The sequence below is a fragment of the Moschus berezovskii genome, chromosome Y, assembly GCF_049115385.1.
Source record: "Moschus berezovskii isolate FMDL1 chromosome Y, NW_MosBer_1.0, whole genome shotgun sequence".
Lineage (NCBI taxonomy): Eukaryota > Metazoa > Chordata > Mammalia > Artiodactyla > Moschidae > Moschus > Moschus berezovskii.
In genome coordinates this window covers 11,763,208-11,786,184 of record NC_142489.1, presented here as the reverse complement: position 1 = coordinate 11,786,184, position 22,977 = coordinate 11,763,208, and the positions used below count along the sequence as shown (strand labels likewise).

Sequence of the window (22,977 nt, the reverse complement as noted above, 5' to 3'; positions counted from 1 at the left end):
TTCCTTCTCCAATGTGTGACAGTGAAAAGTGAAAGTGAAGTTGCTCAGTCGTGTCCGACCCTTAGCGACCCAACAGACTGCAGCCTACCAGGCTCCTCCATCCATGGGATTTTCTAGGCAAGAGTACTGGAGTGGCTTGCCATTACCTTCACCGAATGTATATTTTACTTAGGTATAATTCATGTACAATATAATCCACCTATTAATGAGTGTTGACAAACAGGTAAGCACTGTTACATTCAGGTACTCTGAGGCCCGACGCTCTCAGAGGCAACTGTTCAACTCGTTTCAAGCACAGTATAAACCTTAGTACTATTTCACCCTATATTACCAATATGAAACTGGAGAAGTTTCCTTTTTAAATAAAATGGATGCCAAAGATGGCACACTGATCAAACATCTGTTTCAAAAATTCAAAACAGCAGTTGATTTTAAGATAACATGTTATCTGCAACCACAAAATAAACTACTGAAATAATAAACATTAGAAGCAGTATGCTTCTGCAAAACAAAATTATAGAAGTTGAGAAGACTCATGTTATTTCTACAATTTAAGATAAATCATTCTAATTTGTTATTTTTCATTCCTCTGCAGTTTAAACTTTGGGGATATCACCTGTCTTTTCCAAGTACATTTGACCTAAGATATTTGAAATAGAATAAAATTAAACCCTAAAAATAGTTGTGTGTTAGTTGCCTAGTCATGTCTGACTCTGTGCAACCCCATGGAATGTGTCCTGCCAGGTCCCTCTGTCCACCGAATTCTGCAGGCAAGAATACTGGAGTGGGTTTCCCTTTTCTTCATAAAAAAAACCCAGTTCTTCCTAAAAAGAACAACTATAATGTATGTGTAAAAATTACCACATGATATAACTTAAGGAAATAAATTCTATTAAAAAAAATTCATTATAACGAAAGTTTACCTTATACGTAAGACAGAAAAACCTGATCATACATGACCAGTAATTGAGAGAACTTTGGAGTACTGTTTTTCTAACCACTCTGATATACTTTTTAGTAAATAAACTATGAGTAAATATCCTCTAAAATGTTAATAAATTTAGTATATGAAATATGTGTATTGATTTTAAAATAATCATACATGACACGTACGAGAATTACATTCAATTCTTAATCATGTATGTTACTATAACCATATCATTACCAGCTCTGAAACAACAGCAGGTAATTGACCTTTATAACAACTCTTCTCATAATTATTTTCAAAGAAAATTTAGTTTAGAAACCTACTTTTCACAGAAGTCATTCAGAACACCCCAATAACCTTCAGGAACAACAAACCATTCACAATCACCTGGACCAATATTTATGTTAACAGAACAGAAGTTGTTATTTTCTTGGTGACCTAAAATGTAAAAGGAAAAAAAACATGATGACACTATAAACGCAATGAACAGTGTGTGCATGTAGTAGTGTGTACCTCTCTGTCCTAAACTCAATGAAAGAAATGTGCCATTAAATTACTGCTCTGTTTTGAGGAATGGGTGAAAAATAAATGTTTATAGATTGATGAATGCCATATGAAGAAGAAATAAATATTCGCTATTATCAGTGTTACTATTTTCTTCTCTGTAAACTACCCCAACTCACAGAGTACGAAAAATTAACAAATGAGGGCACAGAGAAAAAAGTTGTGGTTGCTGAAAGGAAGGGCACAGGGAAGGAATAGTCAGGGAGTTTGGGATTTACATGTACACCCTACTATACTTAAAACAGAGAACCAACCAGGACATGCTGTCCAGCACAGGGAACTCTGCTCAATACTCTGTAATGACCTTATGTTTACCAAGGGGAAAGGATGAGAGAAGGGATAGTCAGCGAGTTTGGGATAGATATTGATACACTGCTGTATTTAACATGGAGAACCAACAAGGACTTGCTGCACAGCACAAGGAACTCTGCTCAATACTCTGTAATAACCTTACGGTTATCGGGGGGAGGGTGGGGGGGCAAAGGATACTTAGCAAGTTTGAGATGGACATGTACACGGTGCTGGATAACTAATAAGGACCTGCTATACAGCAAAGGAAGGGAACTCTGCTCAATACTCTCTAATAACTTTATGGTTACCATGGGGGGAATGGAGGGGAAGGGATAGTCAGGGATTTTAGGATGGACAGGTACACAATACAAGTACACACTGGAGTATTTAACATGGAGAACCAACAAGGACCTACTGTACATCACAGGGAATTCTCAATGTGGCAGCCTGGAAAGGAGGGGAATTTGGGGGAAAATGGATACATGTATATGTATGGGTGAGTAGTTTGCTGTCTACCTTAAACACTGTTTATCGGCTATATACTTCAATACAACATAAAAAGTTGAAAGAAATGAATGAATGAGATTTGATTTTCAAAATGTAACTGGTAAGTCCTATAAACCTTCCAATTTGATATTGATACACACTGTAAATGCTTATACCTTTTCCACCACAGGTAGAGATGGTAATCTCTTACAATACAGCCTCAAAATATGGCCTCTAAATTTTTAAAAACACATTTAAAAGCTCATGTAAGTAGGTAAAGTATGTTACAGAAAGTATCATTTATTTTATATATCAACAGAAAAAATGTTTACCAACTAAAAAAACACTTAGAACTATTTTTCTGTGAATTACAGGAGCTGACTAAAACATATGACACATTTTCTCTATGGAACTCCTTTTGAGTTCCACAGGATACTGTTGATGTAAGGACAAACAAATGAAACATCCCAAGACTTCTATGCATAAATGAAAAAGAGTAATATACTAAATTTGGCTTCAGCCTCCTAGATTTTATATTAAAAAAAAATTTATTTTCTGTGATTCACTTCACTTTCACATATTTATTTTTATAAAATATTCTAAACCAAATGCAATAATTTTCAAATACAAATAAATCTTAATGGATCTAGTATAATATCATATACATTAAAAATCTCAAAAAGTAACATTCTTGCCCAATATTTAAATGTTATTAATGACAAAGGCCAATACATTAAATACTTTTTCATCTATTAAAATCATTCAAATTTCTTTCCACTTGACCCAAATACTGACAAAATAGTACTATCTATCTACATTTCCAATAATCCTGGGAATAAACATTCCAACAACTGGGTTTTATTTCTGATTGTACATCAATATCCCTGAGGAGCTTTTAAATAATAATATCTCGGAGGACGGGAAGATGGAGGAATAGGACAGGCAACCACTTTCTCCCCCACAAAATCAACAAAAGAACATTTGAACGCTGAGTAAATCCCACAAAACAACTTCTGAATACCGGCAGAGGACATCAGGCACCCAGAAAAGCAGCCTATAGTCTTCGAGAGGAGGTAGGAAATAGTATAAAAGATAAAAAGAGAGACAGGGAGGCATGGGCGGTGGCACTCAGAGAAAGGGCCAGGCATGAACGCCCCGAGGGCAAGCTGAGGGCGCTAATGGGATGAAGCTAAGCAGACTGTGCAGCGAAAAGCCCCAACCTAAGACTCTGCCAGCCCACTCACAGAACAAAGGACTGAGCAGAACAAGCCGGCTGCAGGCGGCCCATCCCCCAGCCCCTGCCGGGAAAGGCAGGGAGGCGACCAGCAGCGGAAGGGGCAGCTGCGGCCCCAGAGAGGCTTCCAATATCAAGCTGCAGGAAGGCTTCATTGTTAACCAAGACTTCTTGGGCTCTGGTTGGTCGATATCCGACTGAGAAGGTGCGCCAGTTGTACACCCAGAAAACCGAGTAGCAGGGACTGGGGAGGCGATAAGTCGCAGCAACCGCACTCGCCAAACATCAGGTCACCTGAGCTGCTCTGACCAGGGAAGGCACAAAACGCAAGCCCAACCAAGTCTGCACCTTTATGGAGTACCTGAGAAACTGAACTTGAGCCACTCAGATCTGGGAAGTGTATATAACCCAGCTCTGGCCTCGGAGAGTTCCTGGCAGAGCAACCTAGAGCCTGTGCCGTGTAGACTGGGACAACACACACACTGTGAGCAGGGGCAAACCCAACGTGGCCGAGACGCTGCAAGCACTCCCCACAGATGCCAGAGATACTTGTCTGCAGCGTTCCTCCCTTCCCAGAACAGGACTGAACAACTGAGCCTTAAAAAGTGTCCACTTGCCCCCTAGAATCTACTGATAAAGAATTTCGAATTTTGATGGTGAAAATGATTCAAAATCTTGAAAGCAAAATGGAGCTACAGATAAATAACCTGGAGAAAAGGATTGAGAAGATGGAAGAAAGGTTTAATAAGGACTTAGAGGAAATAAAAGTCATTATACAATGAATAATGCAATAGATGAGATCAGAAACACTCTGGAGGGAACAAACAGTAGAATAACAGAGGCAGAAGACAGGATAAGGGAGCTAGAAGATAGAATTGTAGAAATAAATGAAACAGAGAGGAAAAAAGAAAAACGAATTAAAAGAAATGAGGACAATATTAGAGACCTCTGGGACAATGTTAAACGCTCCAACATTCGAATCATAGGAGTCCCAGAAGAAGAAGACAAAAAGAAAGACCATGAGAGAATACTTGACGAGATAATAGTTGAAAACTTCCCTAAAATGGGGAAAGAAATAATCACCCAAGTCCAAGAAACCCAGAGAGTCCCCGATAGGATAAACCCAAGGCGAAATACTCCAAGACACATATTAATCAAATTAACAAAGATCAAACACAAAGAACAAATATTAAAAGCAGCAAGGGAAAAGCAGTAAATAACACACAAGGGGATTCCCATAAGGATAACAGCTGATCTTTCAACAGAAACTCTTCAGGCCAGGAGGGAATGGCAAGACATACTTAAAGTGATGAAAGAAAATAACCTACAGCCCAGATTACTGTACCCAGCAAGGATCTCATTCAAATATGAAGGAGAAATCAAAAGCTTTACAGACAAGCAAAAGCTGAGAGAATTCAGCATCACCAAACCAGCTCTCCAACAAATGCTAAAGAATTTTCTCTAGACAGGAAACACAGAAAGGGTGTACAAACTTGAACCCAAAGCAATAAGGAAAATGGCAACAGGATCATACTTCTCAATAATTACCTTAAACGCAAATGGGTTGAATGCCCCAACCAAAAGACAAAGGCTGGCTGAATGGATACAAAAACAAACCTCCCATATATGTTGTCTACAAGAGACCCACCTCAAAACACATACAGACTGAAAGTTAAGGGCTGGAAAAAGATATTCCATGCAAATAGAGACCAAAAGAAAGCAGGAGTAGCAATACTCATATCAGATAAAATAGACTTTAAAACACAGGCTGTGAAAAGAGACAAAGAACAAAACTACATAATGATCAAAGGATCAATTCAAGAAGAAGATATAACAATTATAAATATTTATGCACCCAACATAGGAGCACCGTAATATGTAAGACAATTACTAACAAGTATGAAAGGGGAAATTAACAACAATGCAATAATAGTGGGAGATTTTAATACCCCACTTACATCTATGGATAGATCAACTAAACAGAAAATTAACAAGGAAACACAAACTTTAAATGATACAATAGACCAGTTAGACCTAACAGATATCTATAGGACATTTCACCCCAAAACAATGAATTTCACCTTTTTCTCCAGTGCACACGGAACCTTTTCCAGGATAGATCACATCCTGGGCCATAAATCTAGCCTTGGTAAATTCAAAAAAATTGAAATCATTCCAAGCATCTTTTCTGATCACAATGCAGTAAGATTAGATCTCAATTACAGAAGAAAAACCATTAAAAATGACAACATATGGAGGCTGAACAACACGCTGCTGAATAATGAACAAATCATAGAAGAAATCAAAAGAGAAATAAAAATATGCATAGAAATGAATGAAAATGAAAACACAACAACCCCAAACCTCTGGGACACTGTAAAAGCAGTGCTAAGGGGGAAGTTCATAGCAATACAGGCACACTTCAAGAAACAAGAAAAAAGTCAACTAAATAACCTAACTCTACATCTAAAGCAACTAGAAAAGGAAGAAATGAAGAACCCCAGGGTCAGTAGAAGCAAAGAAATCGTAAAAATTAGGGCAGAGATAAATGCAACAGAAACAAAAGAGACCATAGCAAAAATCAACAAAGCCAAAAGCTGGTTCTTTGAGAAGGTAAATAAAATTGACAAACCACTAGCCAGACTCATCAAGAAACAAAGGGAGAAGAACCAAATCAATAAAATTAGAAATGAAAATGGAGAGATCACAACTGACAACACAGAAATACAAAGGATCATTAGAGAATACTATCAGCAATTATATGGCAATAAAATGAATAACCTGGAAGAAATGGACAAATTCCTAGAAAAGTACAACTTTCCAAAACTGAACCAGGAAGAAATAGAAAATCTGAACAGACCCATCACAAGCACGGAACTAGAGGCTGTAATCCGGAATCTTCCAGCAAACAAAAGCCCAGGTCCAGACGGCTTCACAGCCGAATTCTACCAAAAATTTAGAGAAGAGCTAACACCTATTCTACTCAAACTCTTCCAGAAAATTGCTGAGGAAGGGAAACTTCCAAACTCATTCTATGAGGCCACCATCACCCTAATCCCAAAACCTGGTAAAGACCCCACAAAAAAAGAAAACTACAGGCCAATATCACTGATGAACATAGATGCAAAAATCCTTAACAAAATTCTAGCAATCAGAATCCAACAACATATTAAGAAGATCATACATCATGACCAAGTGGGCTTTATCCCAGGAATGCAAGGATTCTTCAATATCCGCAAATCAATCAACGTAATACACCACATTAACAAACTGAAAAATAAAAATCATATGATTATCTCAATAGATGCAGAGAAAGCCTTCGACAAAATTCAACATCCATTTATGATAAAAGCCCTCCAGAAAGTGGGAATAGAAGGGACATACCTCAACATAATAAAAGCTGTATATGACAAACCCACAGCAAACATTATCCTCAATGGTAAAAAACTGAAAGCATTTCCCCTAAAGTCAGGAACAAGACAAGGGTGCCCACTCTCACCACTACTATTCAACATAGTTCTGGAAGTTTTGGCCACAGCAATCAGAGCAGAAAAAGACATAAAAGGAATACAAATTGGAAAAGAAGTAAAACTTCCACTGTTCGCTGATGACATGATCCTCTATACAGAAAACCCTAAAGACTCTACCAGAAAACTACTAGAGCTAATCAATGAATACAGTAAAGTTGCAGGATATAAAATCAACACACAGAAATCCCTTGCATTCCTATACACTAATAATGAGAAAATACAAAGAGAAATTAAGGAAACTATTCCATTTACTGTTGCAACGAAAAAAATTAAATACTTAGGAATATATCTACCTAAGGAAACAAAAGACTTGTACATAGAAAACTATAAAACACTAGTGAAAGTAATCAAACAGGACACTAATAAATGGAGAAATACACCGTATTCGTGGATTGGAAGAATAAATATTGTAAAAATGAGTATACTACCCAAAGTAATTTATACATTCAATGCAATCCTTATCAAGCTACCAACAATATTTTTCACAGAACTAAAACAAATAATCTCACAATTTGTATGGAAATACAAAAAACCTCGAATAGCCAAAGCAATCTTGAGGAAGAAGAATGCAACTGGGGGAATTAACCTGCCCGACTTCAGGCTCTACTACAAAGCATAGTCATCAAGACAGTATGGTACTGGCATAAAGACAGAAATATAGATCAATGGAACAAAATAGAAAGCCCAGAGATAAACCCACGCACCTATGGACACCTTATCTTTGACAAAGGAGGCAAGAATCTAAAATGGAGAAAAGACAGTCTCTTTAACAAGTGGTGCTGGGAAAACTGGTCAGCCACTTGTACAAGAATGAAACTAGAACACTTCCTAACACCATACACCAAAATAAACTCAAAATGGATTAGAGAGCTAAACGTAAGACCAGAAACTATAAAACTCCTAGAGGAGAACATAGGCAAAACACTCTCTGACATAAATCACAGCAGGATCCTCCATGACCCACCTCCCAGAATATCGGAAATAAAAGCAAAAATAAACAAATGGGACCTAATTAAAATCAAAAGCTTCTGCACAGCAAAGGAAACTATAAGCAAGGTGAAAAGACAGCCTTCAGAATGGGAGAAAATAATAGCAAATGAAGCAACTGATAAAGGATTAATCTCCAAAATATACAAGCAGCTCCTGCAGCTCAATTCCAGGAAAATAAATGACCCAATCAAAAAATGGGCCAAAGAACTAAACAGACATTTCTCCAAAGAAGACATAAAGATGGCTAACAAACACATGAAAAAATGCTCATCATCCCTCATAATCAGAGAAATGCAAATCAAAACCACAATGAGATACCATTTCACACCAGTCAGAATGGCTGCTATCGAAAAGTCTACATGCAATAAACGCTGGAGAGGGTGTGCAGAGAAGGGAACCCTCTTACACTGTTGGTGGGAATGCAAACTAGTACAGCCACTATGGAGAATAGTGTGGAGATTCCTCAAAAAACTGGAAATAGAACTGCCATATGATCCAGCAATTGCACTCCTGGGCATACACACCGAGGAAACCAGAATTGAAAGAGACACATGTACTCCAATGTTCATTGCAGCACTGTTTATAATAGCCAGGACATGGAAGCAACCTAGATGTCCATATGCAGATGAATGGATAAGAAAGCTTTGGTACATATACACAATGGAGTATTTCTCAGCCATTAAAAAGAATGCATTTGAATCAGTTCTAAAGAGGTGGATGAAACTAGAGCCTATTATACAAAGTGAAGTAAGCCAGAAAGAAAAACACCAATACAATATACTAACGCATACATATAGAATTTAGAAAGATGCAAATGATAACCCTGTATACGAGACAGCAAAAGAGACACAGATGTATAGAACAGTCTTTGGGACTCTGGGAGAGGGTGAGGGTGGGATGGTTTGGGAGAATGGCATTGAAACATGTATATTATCATATATGAAACAAATCGCCAGTTCAGGGTCGATGCATGGTACAGGGTGCTCGGGGCTGGTATGCAGGGATGACCCAGAGGGAGGATAAGGGGAGGAGGGAGGTGGGAGGGGGGGTTCAGGAAGGGGAACTCATGTACACCTGGGGCGGATTCATGTCAATGTATGGTAAAACCAACCAATATAATATTGTAAAATAATAAAATAAAATAAAAATAAATAAAATAAAAATAAAATTTTTAAAAAAGAAAAAACATGGAAAACAGACAGTGGAAAAAAGACTGCCCCTTGCGAGCTTAAAATTTTTCTGAGTTTTCTGATGGTTACATATAAAAAGCATAAAAAAGTCATATTGACAGAATAAATTGATACTTTCATATTTAATTATAAGAATACTTACAGTATTTTTGCCTACTAGAAAGAATTTTTAAATCCTATTGACTTCATTAGTTACAAATGGGAAACACTACAGGTGCACCTACCACATTTGATCAACTCTTTGTTCAACTATACAAAGTAATTATTTCATAAAAATAACCTGGTGTCCGACTCCCTGGAACTTTCATGTATAACTGAACTGTATTCATGCCCAAGATGGTATGACCAAGATGGCTTAGCAGATTTCCTGCTGATACAACACGGACAAAAGCAGGAAGTTTAGTCAGTTCAAGTAGCTGCAACTTCCACCTGAAATAAAATGATACATTGAAACTATAATATTGTTACAAACATTAATGAGAACTAACCCCAAAATCTTGCAATCGAAATAAAAAACATTTAAATCTGTTAAGTTTTAAATGTTTAAGGTCAAAGGAACTAGTCTTTAACTTCTTTTTCAAAGAAGTCCTAAAACAAATAGATAACTTAAAATTTTATGGGACTTCCCTGGTTCCAGAAGTTAAGAATTCACCTGCAAATGCAGCGGAGACAGGTTAAATCCTGGTCAGGAAAGTAGGATTCCACATGCTGCAGAGCAATTGAGCTGGTGAGCCAAAACTACTGAGCCCACATGCTGCAACTATTGAAGCCCTTGCTCCTAGAGCCTGTGCTCTGCAATAAAAGAGGCTACCACAGTGAGAAGCCCGCACACTACTATAGAGTAAACCCTGCTGTGGCAATTAGAGAAAGCCCATGTGCCTCAAGGAAGACCCAGCACAGCCAAATGACAATCAATAAACGAAATATTAAAAAACTGAAAAAAGTGTGACAATCTTATAATTTCATTTGCACATCTGTGAAACTGTTTTGATACTGATAACAAAAATACCATTTTAAAATCTTATAAAAATAATTTCAGAATGCTAGCAAAAACTTCTCTGTGAACACACAAAAACATGATACCCACAGGTTTAAAGAAAATATAAAAGTAGGCAACTTTCAGTTCTACATTTCTGTTTGCACTTCATGCTACTAGAACAGGAGGTCTTACTTTTTGTCATCAGAGAGGTCAATGTTGGTTCCAAATTTTATAGTTTTAAAAGGTCCTTTCCTTCTCCTTCCAGTACTAAAAGAGAAAACAACAAAAGTAAATTCATGCCTTTTGGACAGGAACATTGAATGCAATGCATACTAAAATTTGCTTACTTATCTGCAGAAGTAGATTCATTATCTGAATATTCTCTATGTTGCATTCTTTTCTCATTTTCCTCCTACAAATTAAGCAAAAACATTCATGTTTTACTATCCTGCTACAGACTGTACTTCCCATTACACAACTGAATAAAATAATCATATCTACATGAGTGCTACTGATTATGATTGGAAAAACAGTTTCCTATAGGCACACTGCACCAAAAGACTGGAGTTTGTTCTTCCTACATGAACTCTAAAATGAAATGTGTATATTCTTCTACTTGACACAAATTAAAGTGACAATAAAAGAAAACGAGAGCAAAGTTCTATAGTCTTGCTATCAACGTTACTTATAAATGCCAATCAAGCTAAAATACACATTTTGAATTGGCAGGAGTGTGTGTGCCTACAAAAACAACAGTTATGACACATACAGGTGAATAAAGATTTAAAGTTTCCTATAAAATTTTTTATCCTAACCCTGCCTATGTGGAGTATAGTAATACAACTAAGAGAACATCCAGTTCTTAATAATCTAAACTTCTTACAAAATACATTTTATATAAATAAAACACAGCACTAGGAAGGAAATTAAATCTAAATAAACATTTGTTACTCTCTTGAAAAAGATGCCAAAATAATTCAATGAAGAAATGGTACTGACACTAGAAACCCATATTGAAAAGAATAAATGTTAGACACCAACCTTTACTAAAGAGAAAAATTAACTCAAGATGGATCCAATGACCTAATGCAACACATGTAACTGTGAAACTCTTACAACAAAACAAAGAATAAGTCTGCATGGCAAATCTTTCTTAGCTATGACACCAAAAGTTAACCAGTTAAAACAAAATTTTCACCCAAACTAAAACTTTCATGCTTCAAAGGACACCATCAGAAAAAGTGAAAACACAATAGAACAGGGAAAATATCTGCAAATTCAATACTCTACTAATGATTCTGTAAAACATGTAAGAGATGTGGAAGTAGCCACTTCATCCTTAAAAAGAGTTTACCAGTCTCATGTTAGTAAAAGAACACAGGTCAAACTGCTATGTCCAGAAGTTTTTTTTTTTTTTTTTTTTTCTTTAAAAAGCAGTGAAAAATAGAAACTAAAATTAATGGGACCAGAAAACAACATGGATACTCTGCTGGGGAAAGAAAAACGACGGACAATATCAGACAGAAAAAAATCCCTTTTTGAAATATACCATAGGATTCTTTTCTTTACAGAAAAATCTGCACTCAGAAGAAGCTCCTTAATCACTGGCTAATTTTTTGGAATTTTTATTAGGACCTACATATCCAGAGAAGCTTCCATGGTGGGTCAGTGGTAAAGAATCTGCCAGCCAGTGCAGGAGACATGTGTATGATCTGTGGGCCAGAAAGACCCCCTGGAGAAGGAAATGGTAACCCACTCAAGAATTCTTCCCTGGAGAATTCCATGGACAGTGGAGCCTGGGGGTATAGTTCGAGGGAATTCAAGAGTCGGACAGTACTGAGCAATTAAACAACAAAAACATCTCCAGAGAAGACAGAAATAACAAACTCCAGCCTACTCTACTTTCAGTTCTACTGAAAGAATGGGGGGAAAAAACCAAACATGAAGCACTAATGAAGTTCACAGTAGAGAGGCACATGCTTCACAAGGACTAAGACCAAATCATAAGATAACAGAATATCCCCTACCACAATACTTTTACCAATACATGACTAAAAGCCTGCTTACAGCAGTTCCTTTTACCCAACACATCAAGGTATATGAAAAGTCAGATGCACAGCTTAAAAACCCATATCTTGGTTTTTTTCTGTCTTGGTTCCACCAAAAATTCAGGAAGAAATTATGCCAGAGAATTTTTGGTTCTTTTGAGAACCAAGAACAGTCCTGCAGCACACCAGGCCTCCCTGTATATCACCAACTCCTGGAGCCTAGTCAAACTCATGTCCATAACATCACTGATGTCATCCAGCCAAGTCATCCTCTGTCATCCCCTTCTCCTCCCACCTTCAGTCTTTCCCAGCATCAGGGTCTTTTCCAATGAGTCAGCTCTTCCAATCAGGTGGCCAAAGTACTGGAGTTTCAGCTTCAAGATCAATCCTTTCAATAAACATTCAGGACTGATTTCCTCTAGGATGGGTTAGCTGGATCACCTTGCAGTCCAAGGGACTCTCAAGAATCTTCTTTTGAACCACAGTTCAAAAGCATCAATTCCTTGGCACTCAGCTTTGTTAAATAGTCCAACTCTCAAATCCATACAAGACTAATGGAAAAACTATAGCCCTGACTAGACTGACCTTTGTTGGCAAAGTAATGTCTCTGCTTTCTAATATGCTGTTGAGGTTGGTCATAACTTTTCTTCCAAGGAGTAAACATCTTTTTATTTAATCATACTTTGAATCATAGGTTCAAAGCATTCCCGAATAGTACAGTGAACAAGGCAAAGAATATTTTTAGATGCTTTTGTAAATTTCTGCTTCTTCTGCAGTTTTATTTAGAGACTATTAATGACACAGAAGGAGTACTAACACTTCTTCATAGAGTATCTTTCAGATAAAATGAAATGGAAATGCCTTTTTACAAACCAATTAAAAATGAGAACACTGCCCAGGTAATAGTCTTCATAGTAAAATCAGCCTACAACTACTATGTAAACCTATTTATAATTTTAAATAGAAACATTTCAAAAATAAGGATATTCTATTAAACAGTATTTTCTCTATTAACAATATGTACTTCTGCTAATATAACCTCATTTAAACCTTCAATAGTTTAATCTTTTGTTTACTGTAATATTTACAAAACCTAATTATATTAATTAATACACTGTTAAGAGAATCAATTGCATTTAATTTAGAAAAAAAATCTCTAGGAAAAAAACACTTACTCTCAATGACTCCTGGAAGGAGGAGGCCTGGTACTGTGCATACTTAGCAATTGTAGTATGAGATCGATTACTTTCACAACGCCAGATTTTCTTTGTTCCAGTGGGATCCCAGTTTTCATCTGCTGGTTGCAACAACTGTGTTCTCACCTCTACTGTGTGTTCATTGTTAGCTTCTACCAAAGTTTTAGTAGAGAAAAGCCCTAGATCTACATGAATAAATAAGTTTTAACAAAAAATAAAACTGTTTTTGGTATAATGAACGTTTCAAAAGTTGTTTAAAAAAAAATTCTTTGTGATGTTCCATCCATTTCTCTAAAGACTGCTTCAAGCCAGATGAGGGCCAAACTTTCATAGCAGTCCCATAAATCATTAGATTTAACCACTGTGACAAGGTGTAACAAGGGACTGAGGGACATAAGCAGGCTCTGGATCTAATTTTACCTACATCTTACATTGTAAAACGTCTTCCATTAACTAACCCAAGTCATTCATGATGCCTAATAATACCAAATTAAAAAAGAAGTAAAAATCTATCAAAAATTGTCAATGGCTAATATAGGCATCATGTTAAAAATGTGCTAATGTGACAGAGACAGAAAGAAGGTGGTTTAATACCATTAAAATGGTTTAATGGTTTCCTACCATTAAAATAAAAATTGGGGGAAACATCAAGGAAAAAGTGTGTTGATGGCAGTTTTTTAAAATATGATAGTAAGAGAAATGTTTCAACTTTTGAAAAAAACTTACCCAATTTAAGAGCTCCAGCAAGGCCACGTATTACTGTAACAGGATTTTTGGGATTTATACAAAATTGATGTAATGGAGGAAAGAAAGCATCACGTTTACTTTCCAACTGTAAAATTGAAATGTTTTGTTAGATTTCAGAAAATGACTAAGTACTATCCTGAAATATGTTTCCATTTTTTGTCCAGGTATTTTTACATCAACCAAATATTTTACCCATTAACACTGAGAGTTGCATACTACAGTATTTTAGCATTAGTCCTTTCAGGAAAATTCTACTGGAAGAAAACCACTATATACATTCATCTTTAAAAGAGATACACTTTAAATTCTGAAATGGTGTTATTAACTTCTTAGATCACAATATTCACAAAAAGACTGAAAAAGTTTAGCAGTTCAAAAGTATTTCCCAAGTGTACTTACCAAGTATACCTCCAAGATTCTTATAAAAGAGGTATGGAAAAAGTAAAATATAAACCTAAATATCGAAAGTGTTTTAATGACTATTATCAAAATAAAAAATCATTCAATAACACCCCAAAAAGATAAATCTCCATTAATCCCCAAAAGTTCAGTTTCAGGGGTTCAGCTTCCTTTTATAACCAGACCTTCCTTTCACAATAAGTCAGTGTAATCTAAGGCGGTAATTTAAGAGTAAAATTTGGTTTTACGTAGCATCTGTAGAGTAAGCGAATTAGAGAAGGCGAGGTTCAGAAAAAGAATGAGACCGGCACTTTACAGGAACAGATCACCTTTAATGAGGTGAGAAGGGACAGCAGTCAGATTACTGAGTTGCTGCACTTACCCAAGAAAAGAGTAAGTACATACAGGCATGTATGTGGAAAGCTACTGTCTTAAGGGGGACTGCTCTTCTCCAAGGTTGTTTGGAGTGAGACTGGCCAGAGGCGAAACTGGCTGGCAGCTTAATGTCCATTTTTTTTGGGGGGGGTGATTGAATTCTTTGTTTTGCACACAATGGTGGGGGGAACCTGGAGGAGAGTTTTAACTCCAGGCTATTTTGAGCCATGTAAATTTCCTTCAGCATCTAGTTTAACAAGGGGTCAGATATGCAAAATGCTCTCCTACATAGCATCATTCTAAATATTTACTCTTCAAATTTTAGCTTAGAAATTTTTCTTTTTAGAACAGGATAGTTTAAGGGACAGCAGCAACACTAATCAAAGAAATTGTTTTAACTTAAATCAATTTTCTTTACCAAAATTCCCCAAAAGTAAAAACATTTAGCTTCAAATTGAAAATGTTTAATTATTTATTCTTAACCTTTTTAGTGACATGCACTAATCATAATTTCTATATTCTTAACCACTGTGTCACTTACAAAAATTTTTGCTTTAATTTGAAGCATAAAATTAAGGTCCGTAAGATGGCAACGAGTAGATTTAGAATCATGTGAACAAAAAACTAAGATAAAAACAATTACCTATTGCTACTCTCAGAGAACCTCAGTCCATAAGTGAGAGACACTTTAAATTTAAATATTCTCTTTAAAAAAATCAGTCTAGAGTACAGTGGCAAAACTTTTTCTAAGAAAGGACAAATGGTAAGTATTTTTTGTTTTATGAACTATTGGCTTTTGCAACTAGTTAAGGGTGCTAATCAAGTGCAAACCAATCAGGTAACATATAAATAAATGAAAGTGACTATGACTATGTAACAACAGAACTTTACTTACAAAAAGAGGTAGTGGACCATATTTAGTCTGAGAGATGCTGTTTGTTATCCTCTAGGACACAAACATGGTTTTCTAAAGCTTTCAACTTTAGAGAAACATTTAATTTTCTCTAAGAAGATTTGCATTGGTTTAAAAATGTATCTAAAGGCAGACAAGTTCAAATACCTGCATTATTACTAATCAGCAAGAAGACTTACATAAATACTAGGGGTGGGTGGATTCAACTTGTCCTTTGGCAAAGGTGGGTATGGAGAAGTTGGCGGTCTTGGAGGCGGACATTTATCCAACAAATTGTGACTATTAGACAAGACATTTTTATCTAAGTTCCTAGAAAACAATTAGAAGAAATATATCAGTTGTGCAATGGTTGTAAAAACAGATTAAAACAAGAAAAAAATGTTAAGTTTCAGGTTCAGTTCAGTTGCTTAGTCATGTCTGACTCTTTGCAACCCCATGGACTGCAGCTCGCCAGGCCTCCTTGGCCAGCACCAACTCCCGGAGTCCACCCAAACCCATGTCCATTGAGTCAGTGATGCCATCCAACCATCTCATCCTCTGTCTAGGTACGTAAATGAAGTTTATCATAAAATCATTCTAAAATATTCATATCAATTCAGCAAAAAAGAATTAATTTTAACAGTCACCTTGATTTTTTATAAGAAAACAGAAATAAGCTATCTAAACATATAACATGAATTACACATAAAGTATCTTTCCTCTTCAGTTTTCCAATTTATTTCCTCACCAAAAGAATATGAACTCCCAAATTTTTGTCATGTTTCACCTTTATATTTTCTTCATGTAATGTTAAAACAAGAAACTGAACCAAAAAAAGATTTATATAACCTTTATATAATTTCACACTAAGATTTTTCTCTTTTCCTAGATCTTATTTCCAGATTATCTTCATGACAGCTTTCAAATTGAGAAAGACCATTTGTTTTATTGTGAAAACAGATTTTCACGCAGCTCCCCAAAATTAAGCAAGACTCCAGACAATAATAATTTTTAAACTAATGTGAATATTTGCTAAACATTCTCACACTGTATTTAATTTTTATTTGATTTCAATATTTTCATTTGGTGAAACATATCATGTTTGGTAAGTTATAAATTCTTAGAATGTAACTGCTACTTCCAAACTCAAAATCTCTTTTCAGTACAAGACCATTAAGGGATATTTTTAAATTCTTAAAATTTTAAACTCAGGAAACAAATACAGAAAACTATCAAGCCTCTGAAATCCATTTAACTTTCTAACATTCAATCACTGAAAGTGAAATGTAATCAATGAATTAAAATACATAAGGAAATTGCTCTTAAAACATTAAAATTTAAGAATATAAAAGCTCTATTTTGTAAAGTAAAATAATATACACTGTTTCTTCAGAACAAATAGTTGTATTTTCAGAGAACAAATTACAAATTATATTTAAAATTTCAAATTATACAACTACACAAGCTGAAGTAAAACCACCATTTCTTGTTCAGCTTTACTTTTGCTAAAGAAAAGAAAAGTCTGAAACTTAGGATATTTTTGCAGAACTAATGAAAACTAGTCCATTCTAAAGGAGATCAGTCCTGGGTGTTCATTGGAAGGACTGATGCTAAAGCTGAAATTCCAATACTTTGGATACCTCATGTGAAGAGCTGACTCATTGGAAAAGACTGATGCTGGGAGGGATTGGGGGCAGGAGGAGAAGGGGACGACAGAGAATGAGATGGCTGGATGGCATCACCGACTCGATGGACATGAGTTTGAGTGAATTCTGAAAGTAGGTGATGGACAGGGAGGCCTGGTGTGCGGTGATTCATGGGGTCACAAAGACTCAAACATGACTGAGCGACTGAACTGAACTGAATGAAAACTAAAGTTTCAGATGCAGTAGTTATCAACTTTGAAACGCCATAAAAAACAGCTCATAGTGTGTACAGCCTATTTTGGCCTTAGTTACCTGGCTAGGGATCAAAGAGGGATTTTGGCAATAAAAGTGCACAGTGCTAACCACTGAACCACCAGAGGATTCCCTGTGATAGGGTTTATATAGTTATAAATTAAGTTAAAAATGCAGACTTTTCCATTTTTAAACAATTTACAAATTTATATTACACTAAAATTTTACAATTAACTAGCAAATAAGTTTAAATGTTAAATCAGTCTTGAAATAGGTTTCATTATCTGTGCATAAAGCATAGTGACCTGTGTGGTTCAAGCTGCCTGTATCTTAAGCTTCTAAATTTAAAAATACGATGATAATTTATAAACTCCACAGAACTGATTTTACAACCAAAATACATGTCAAAATCTAATACAGGAAAAAATATATCCTCCTTAGAACAATGCATTAAGAGTCAATTATAATCTCTATATAATAAAAGGAATTGGTTTCAAGGCTTAATTATGGTGGTCTCTCTATACTTTCCACAAAATGATTTAAGTTTGATTATAGAAGACTTGTTTCCTAGTGAGAGATGTACTACAATATTATATAAACATTTTAGAATACCCTAACTTTTCACTTTCATGCATTGGAGAAGGAAATGGCAACCCACTCCAGCATTCTTGCCTGGAGAATCCCAGGGACGGGGGAGCCTAGTAGGCTGCCATCTATGGGGTCGCACAGAGTCGGACATGACTGAAGCGACCTAGCAGTAGCAGCAGCAACATACGGATCAAGGATTTAATTGTACTTGAAAAAAATTTTTATAAGCGTATTTACCATCCTGTATATGAAAAACGAATGACAGAAAGTGTAAATCTGCTTGTAGGATTTTTATAGTATAATAACAGAGTAAATTAAGAGTATATACAAAACTCAAGCAATTCAAAGTAAAAATATATGAAAACAGAAAAAAGAAATAAACATGAGGCAAGAGCAAGGAACCCAAAACTGGTCCAATTACTTAAATGCTGAAATTACATTTTAAAATTTTAACAGAAGCAAACTGCCATAAATGAAACCAAACATTGACAGTTTAAAATTTTAATAACCCTTAAAATTTTTCTAAGAAATATAACAAAAGAGAACACTCTGCTCAAAAAGTACAATGAAATCAAAAGATTAGTATATATCCCTATGAATTAGTCAAATCAGAATCTAAAGTTAATTACGAAAAAAACCAATGTTTTTGAGGAACAATACTTTTTTTCCCTTTGTAAAATACCTATCAACCTTAAAGCATGAACAGTTTAAACAACAGAAACACATTAATTTCTAAATAGGTATGACTTCACTGCTATTCTAAGAAAAAGATTTACCATAAAAATCCAAATTTTAAAAGAAATGAAGTTGGGGGAAAAAAGTGGAGGTGGGAAAGACTAAGGATATCTCACTGTTGCAGAAATGTACTATTACTGAAAAATTACTTTAAAAATACCATACTTAAAAATATCTTACTGTGAACTTACTTTTGAACACATTTAAATACAAAAAAATGGGAGGTGCTATACAGAATTTTTTCCTTAATAAATTTCTTATAAAGAGAGATCAACTGATGATTCCTTAAACTAATCAGAATTCAGTCCATAAAGAACACATCAGCATCCGGTAATAGGAATTGTCTCCAAATGACAGTTATTAATTGCTATCTATTTGGCTGTGTTAAATGAGTAATTTTATCCTCAATTCAAGACCTGACATTCATGTTCTTTCCTCCTTCCTTTCTCTTCTATTCTTTACTTTTTCTCTTTACAACTGTTGGAGATGGTGACGGTATCCTTTCCCTAGTAAATTGCTAGCCAAATTTACTGGAAAAACCATGCATCCATATGTAAGTTATTTTCAACTTACAAATTTACACATTTTGAGCAATAATACAGGTCCTTTTTTAGTGGTTTTGAGCTTAAAATTCAATCTAAAATAGGGACCCCATAATGATGCTTACATATATTTTGTAAAATAAAACGGGAAAAATAAAATTTAATCCACTATGAAAGGCAGAAATTTCTTAATTTACTCATTTATTTTTTAAAATATCAATTATTTCCATTTTTCTATCATTCTATCCCCAGTAACTCCAAGTACAAACTATATAAACATTTAAGACTTGTGTCAGCTTAGAATTTTGTAATGCATATTCAATGGTTGATCAGTGATGGTTTCCAATAAGATAATCTAAGTGTCTGAAAAATCTAAACATGTTTTAGTTTCAGCAATTGAGAAGACAGGTAAAGACTCCCAGTTTTAGAAGACTTACAGTAATTAAGGAATAATTCTTTATCTTTGAAATTCAAAACCTGAATTAAAAGTCAAAATAGATTAAAGAAATCTTCAGATTTATATTTAATGGTATATATCTTCTATTTTAATTCATTATAATCTCAATTATTATTCAAATTTCAAATGTCATGTTTTAGAAAATTACACAAAAGCATTACCTCTGGTATTTTAACTATCACACAAGTTTTACTCTTCTATGCAGCATGTAAGTATGAGAAATAAGATAATTTTAGAATAGATTTTAAACAAACAATAAAAACATTATTTTAAAATGTGCACAACAGTATTCTGTTTGAGATGATAAAACTGCTGAAAAATTGTGCTGGTGGTTGGTCCATTATATGGAAATATGCTAAAAACCATTGTACTATACATATTAAAGGGATATATTATAAGGTGTGTCAATTTTATTTTAATAAACGTGTTTTCAAAAAACATGAATAAGATTGTGCAGAATGTGGAAATTTATACAATTTCACAATATCAAAGAAAGTGTTTCTCATCTTTTGAGGCTTATATTTTATTTGAAGGCAATGAAACCCGTTTAAGAAATACAGTTTTGAGGCTCATTTTTCTAAGAGTAACAGAAAATAGCTTGACTTCCCAAAGTGAATGGTGGTCTATTAACATTTCTCAAATATTTTGTTCCTTTCTCTTGTCGCTCCTGCCTGTTTAAAACCTCTTCCAGAATCACAGAAAATGTTGCCAGAAAGAAAACAATCAATAAGGTTTTACAGGTTTTCTATCAAATATAATTTAATACATTCACTGGTTTCAATCGCCAATCATAGAGAATATGACAACTCTGATAATCAACAGTCAGTAATACTAGAGATGTGCTTTTCACAACATGTTGTAGAAAAGTGCTTTTCACATGTAATTCACTGATATAGTTTATGCATAATACTGAGGAATAACAAAGTTCCTTTTGAAATAGTTATTTTGGACAAGTGACTATGTAATTACTTTTTATATTTCTTATAGAATACAAATAGTATTTCTGTTTTCTGCTCAAGTCAGAAGTGAACTATTTTCAATTTGTGATAAAGTTTCCCATACTAACCTGCATGCCTTCAGAACTTCTGTAGAATTTGAGTATATGGACACAGACATTGACGGTATGATCTGAGAATCAGGTTTGCGGCTAATCATAGGCAGGCTTGTATTTTCAGAGCTATGTGAGTTCTCTAGGCCTTTTTCATTAATTGTTTGTAACCTAATGTGAGGACTGCTGATGCTGGTAACACCAAGGGTGGTGGTCTGGTCGGCAGATTTTGGAGCAGTTGTAGAAATGACTGAAGAGTGTACAGAGGCAACAGAATTATTAGTCTTTGTATGACTTTCTGGGTGAATACTACTGACTTTGTCATGTGCTTCAGTCATCACACTGTCATTGGCTTTTCCGATCAACAAGGAAGAGATCTGAGGATTGTCTGAAATTAAATTTGATGATGTAGAATCTCCACTGTTTGGACTGCAAATAGGTTCCTCCATCAACTGCTGAACACGATTAGAAAGTCCCTTAACACCAGCACAGCCATTAGGTGTATCTTCAGTATGACTGCTTATTTCAGGCACAAAAGATCTACTTCCTGAAGGTGTGCTCTCTTTGGTACAACAAATGCCTTGTTGGTCACCTGAGGTAGCAATATGAGAGAGGTGATTGAAAGCAGTTCCCTGTGTTACTGAACTACTAGGCAGCATCCTATGTGACGTCTGAATATTAGTGCTAGCTGCCTGGAGATACAGGGCAGGATCAGTGGAAAATGAAGGCTGTTCATCATTAGATCCTGGGAAATGTGAATTCTGACCTTTGTAAAACCCCTAAAAAAAAGAGAAAAATAGACTTTTAAAATTCAATACTGCAAGTTCCAGCCAAATTTTAAACAAACACCTGATGTGTACAAAGAACAACACTGAGGATAAAAACGTTAAATAAAATCTAAACAACTAAATGTGTAACATAATATAACCAAAATCATAAAAATCATTTTTAAAAGTTTCACAATCTTATGATTAAAGTGGTTAGTAACCCTGAGGGAAAATCATATTTCTGGACTGTGTAACTGATTTCATTTACTTGTGTGGCAACATAATTCTTCATGGAAGTCTTTGAGAAATTTTAGTGTCCAATTCACATATATATATACATTTTCACTGAAAGAGAAATGACTCAGTAAATTTAGATATGGAAAAACATGCATATAGTCATTACTGATTAAAGCTATGAACACATCCTAAATAAACCAGATCACCAATCATAACAATGTATTATGTTTAATATGTAAACAGTGTCTATATTAATGCTTTACAATTAATATTGAATCTATAATAGAAGAGTAACAGCTATTCTCAAAGAAAACATATGAAATCTATTAATTTTTTCCAAGGAATAACTTCAATCTTTCCCAGCATCAGTCAAGGTCTTTCCTAACGAGTCAGCTCTTCACATCAGGTGGCCAATGTATTAGACCTGCAGCTTCAGCATCAGTCCTTCCAATGAATATTTAGGGCCACTTTCCTTTAAAATTGAATGGTTTGTACTCCTTGCAGTCCAAGGGACTCTCAAGAGTTTTCTAAAGCACCACAGTTAGAAAACATGAATTCTTTGGCACTCACCTTTCTTTATGGTCCAACTCTCACATCCATACATGACTACTGGAAAAACTATAGCTTTGACTAGACAGTAAAGTCATTTCATCTTAGTAAAGTGATGTCTCTATGTTTTAATATACTGTCTAGGTTGGTCACAGCTTTTCTTTCAAGGAGGCAGCATCTTTTAATTTCATGGCTGCCGTCACCATCTGTAGTAATTTTGGAGCCCCTAAAAATAAAGCCTCTCGCTATTTCCATTGTTTCCGCACCTACCTGCCATGAAATAATGGTACCAGATACCATGACTTTA

At 35.1% G+C, this 22,977-nt stretch overlaps 1 protein-coding gene across 15 annotated transcripts in view; it reads right to left on the bottom strand.

The window, feature by feature from the left end:
* The window catches only part of LOC129557945 (lysine-specific demethylase 6A-like), a 175,667-nt gene that overhangs the window by 22,255 nt on the left and 130,435 nt on the right, over positions 1-22,977 (bottom strand). For all 15 annotated transcript variants that reach the window (XM_088834370.1, XM_088834368.1, XM_055428604.2 and 12 more), the window contains 8 exons: positions 21,136-21,896; positions 16,050-16,179; positions 14,163-14,268; positions 13,416-13,621; positions 10,540-10,604; positions 10,385-10,459; positions 9,494-9,642; positions 1,252-1,366 (listed from right to left, as the gene is read on the bottom strand). In XM_088834370.1, coding sequence (XP_088690496.1) covers positions 1,252-1,366; positions 9,494-9,642; positions 10,385-10,459; positions 10,540-10,604; positions 13,416-13,621; positions 14,163-14,268; positions 16,050-16,179; positions 21,136-21,896 — 1,607 coding nt within the window. The remainder of the gene's footprint in view (positions 1-1,251; positions 1,367-9,493; positions 9,643-10,384; positions 10,460-10,539; positions 10,605-13,415; positions 13,622-14,162; positions 14,269-16,049; positions 16,180-21,135; positions 21,897-22,977) is intronic.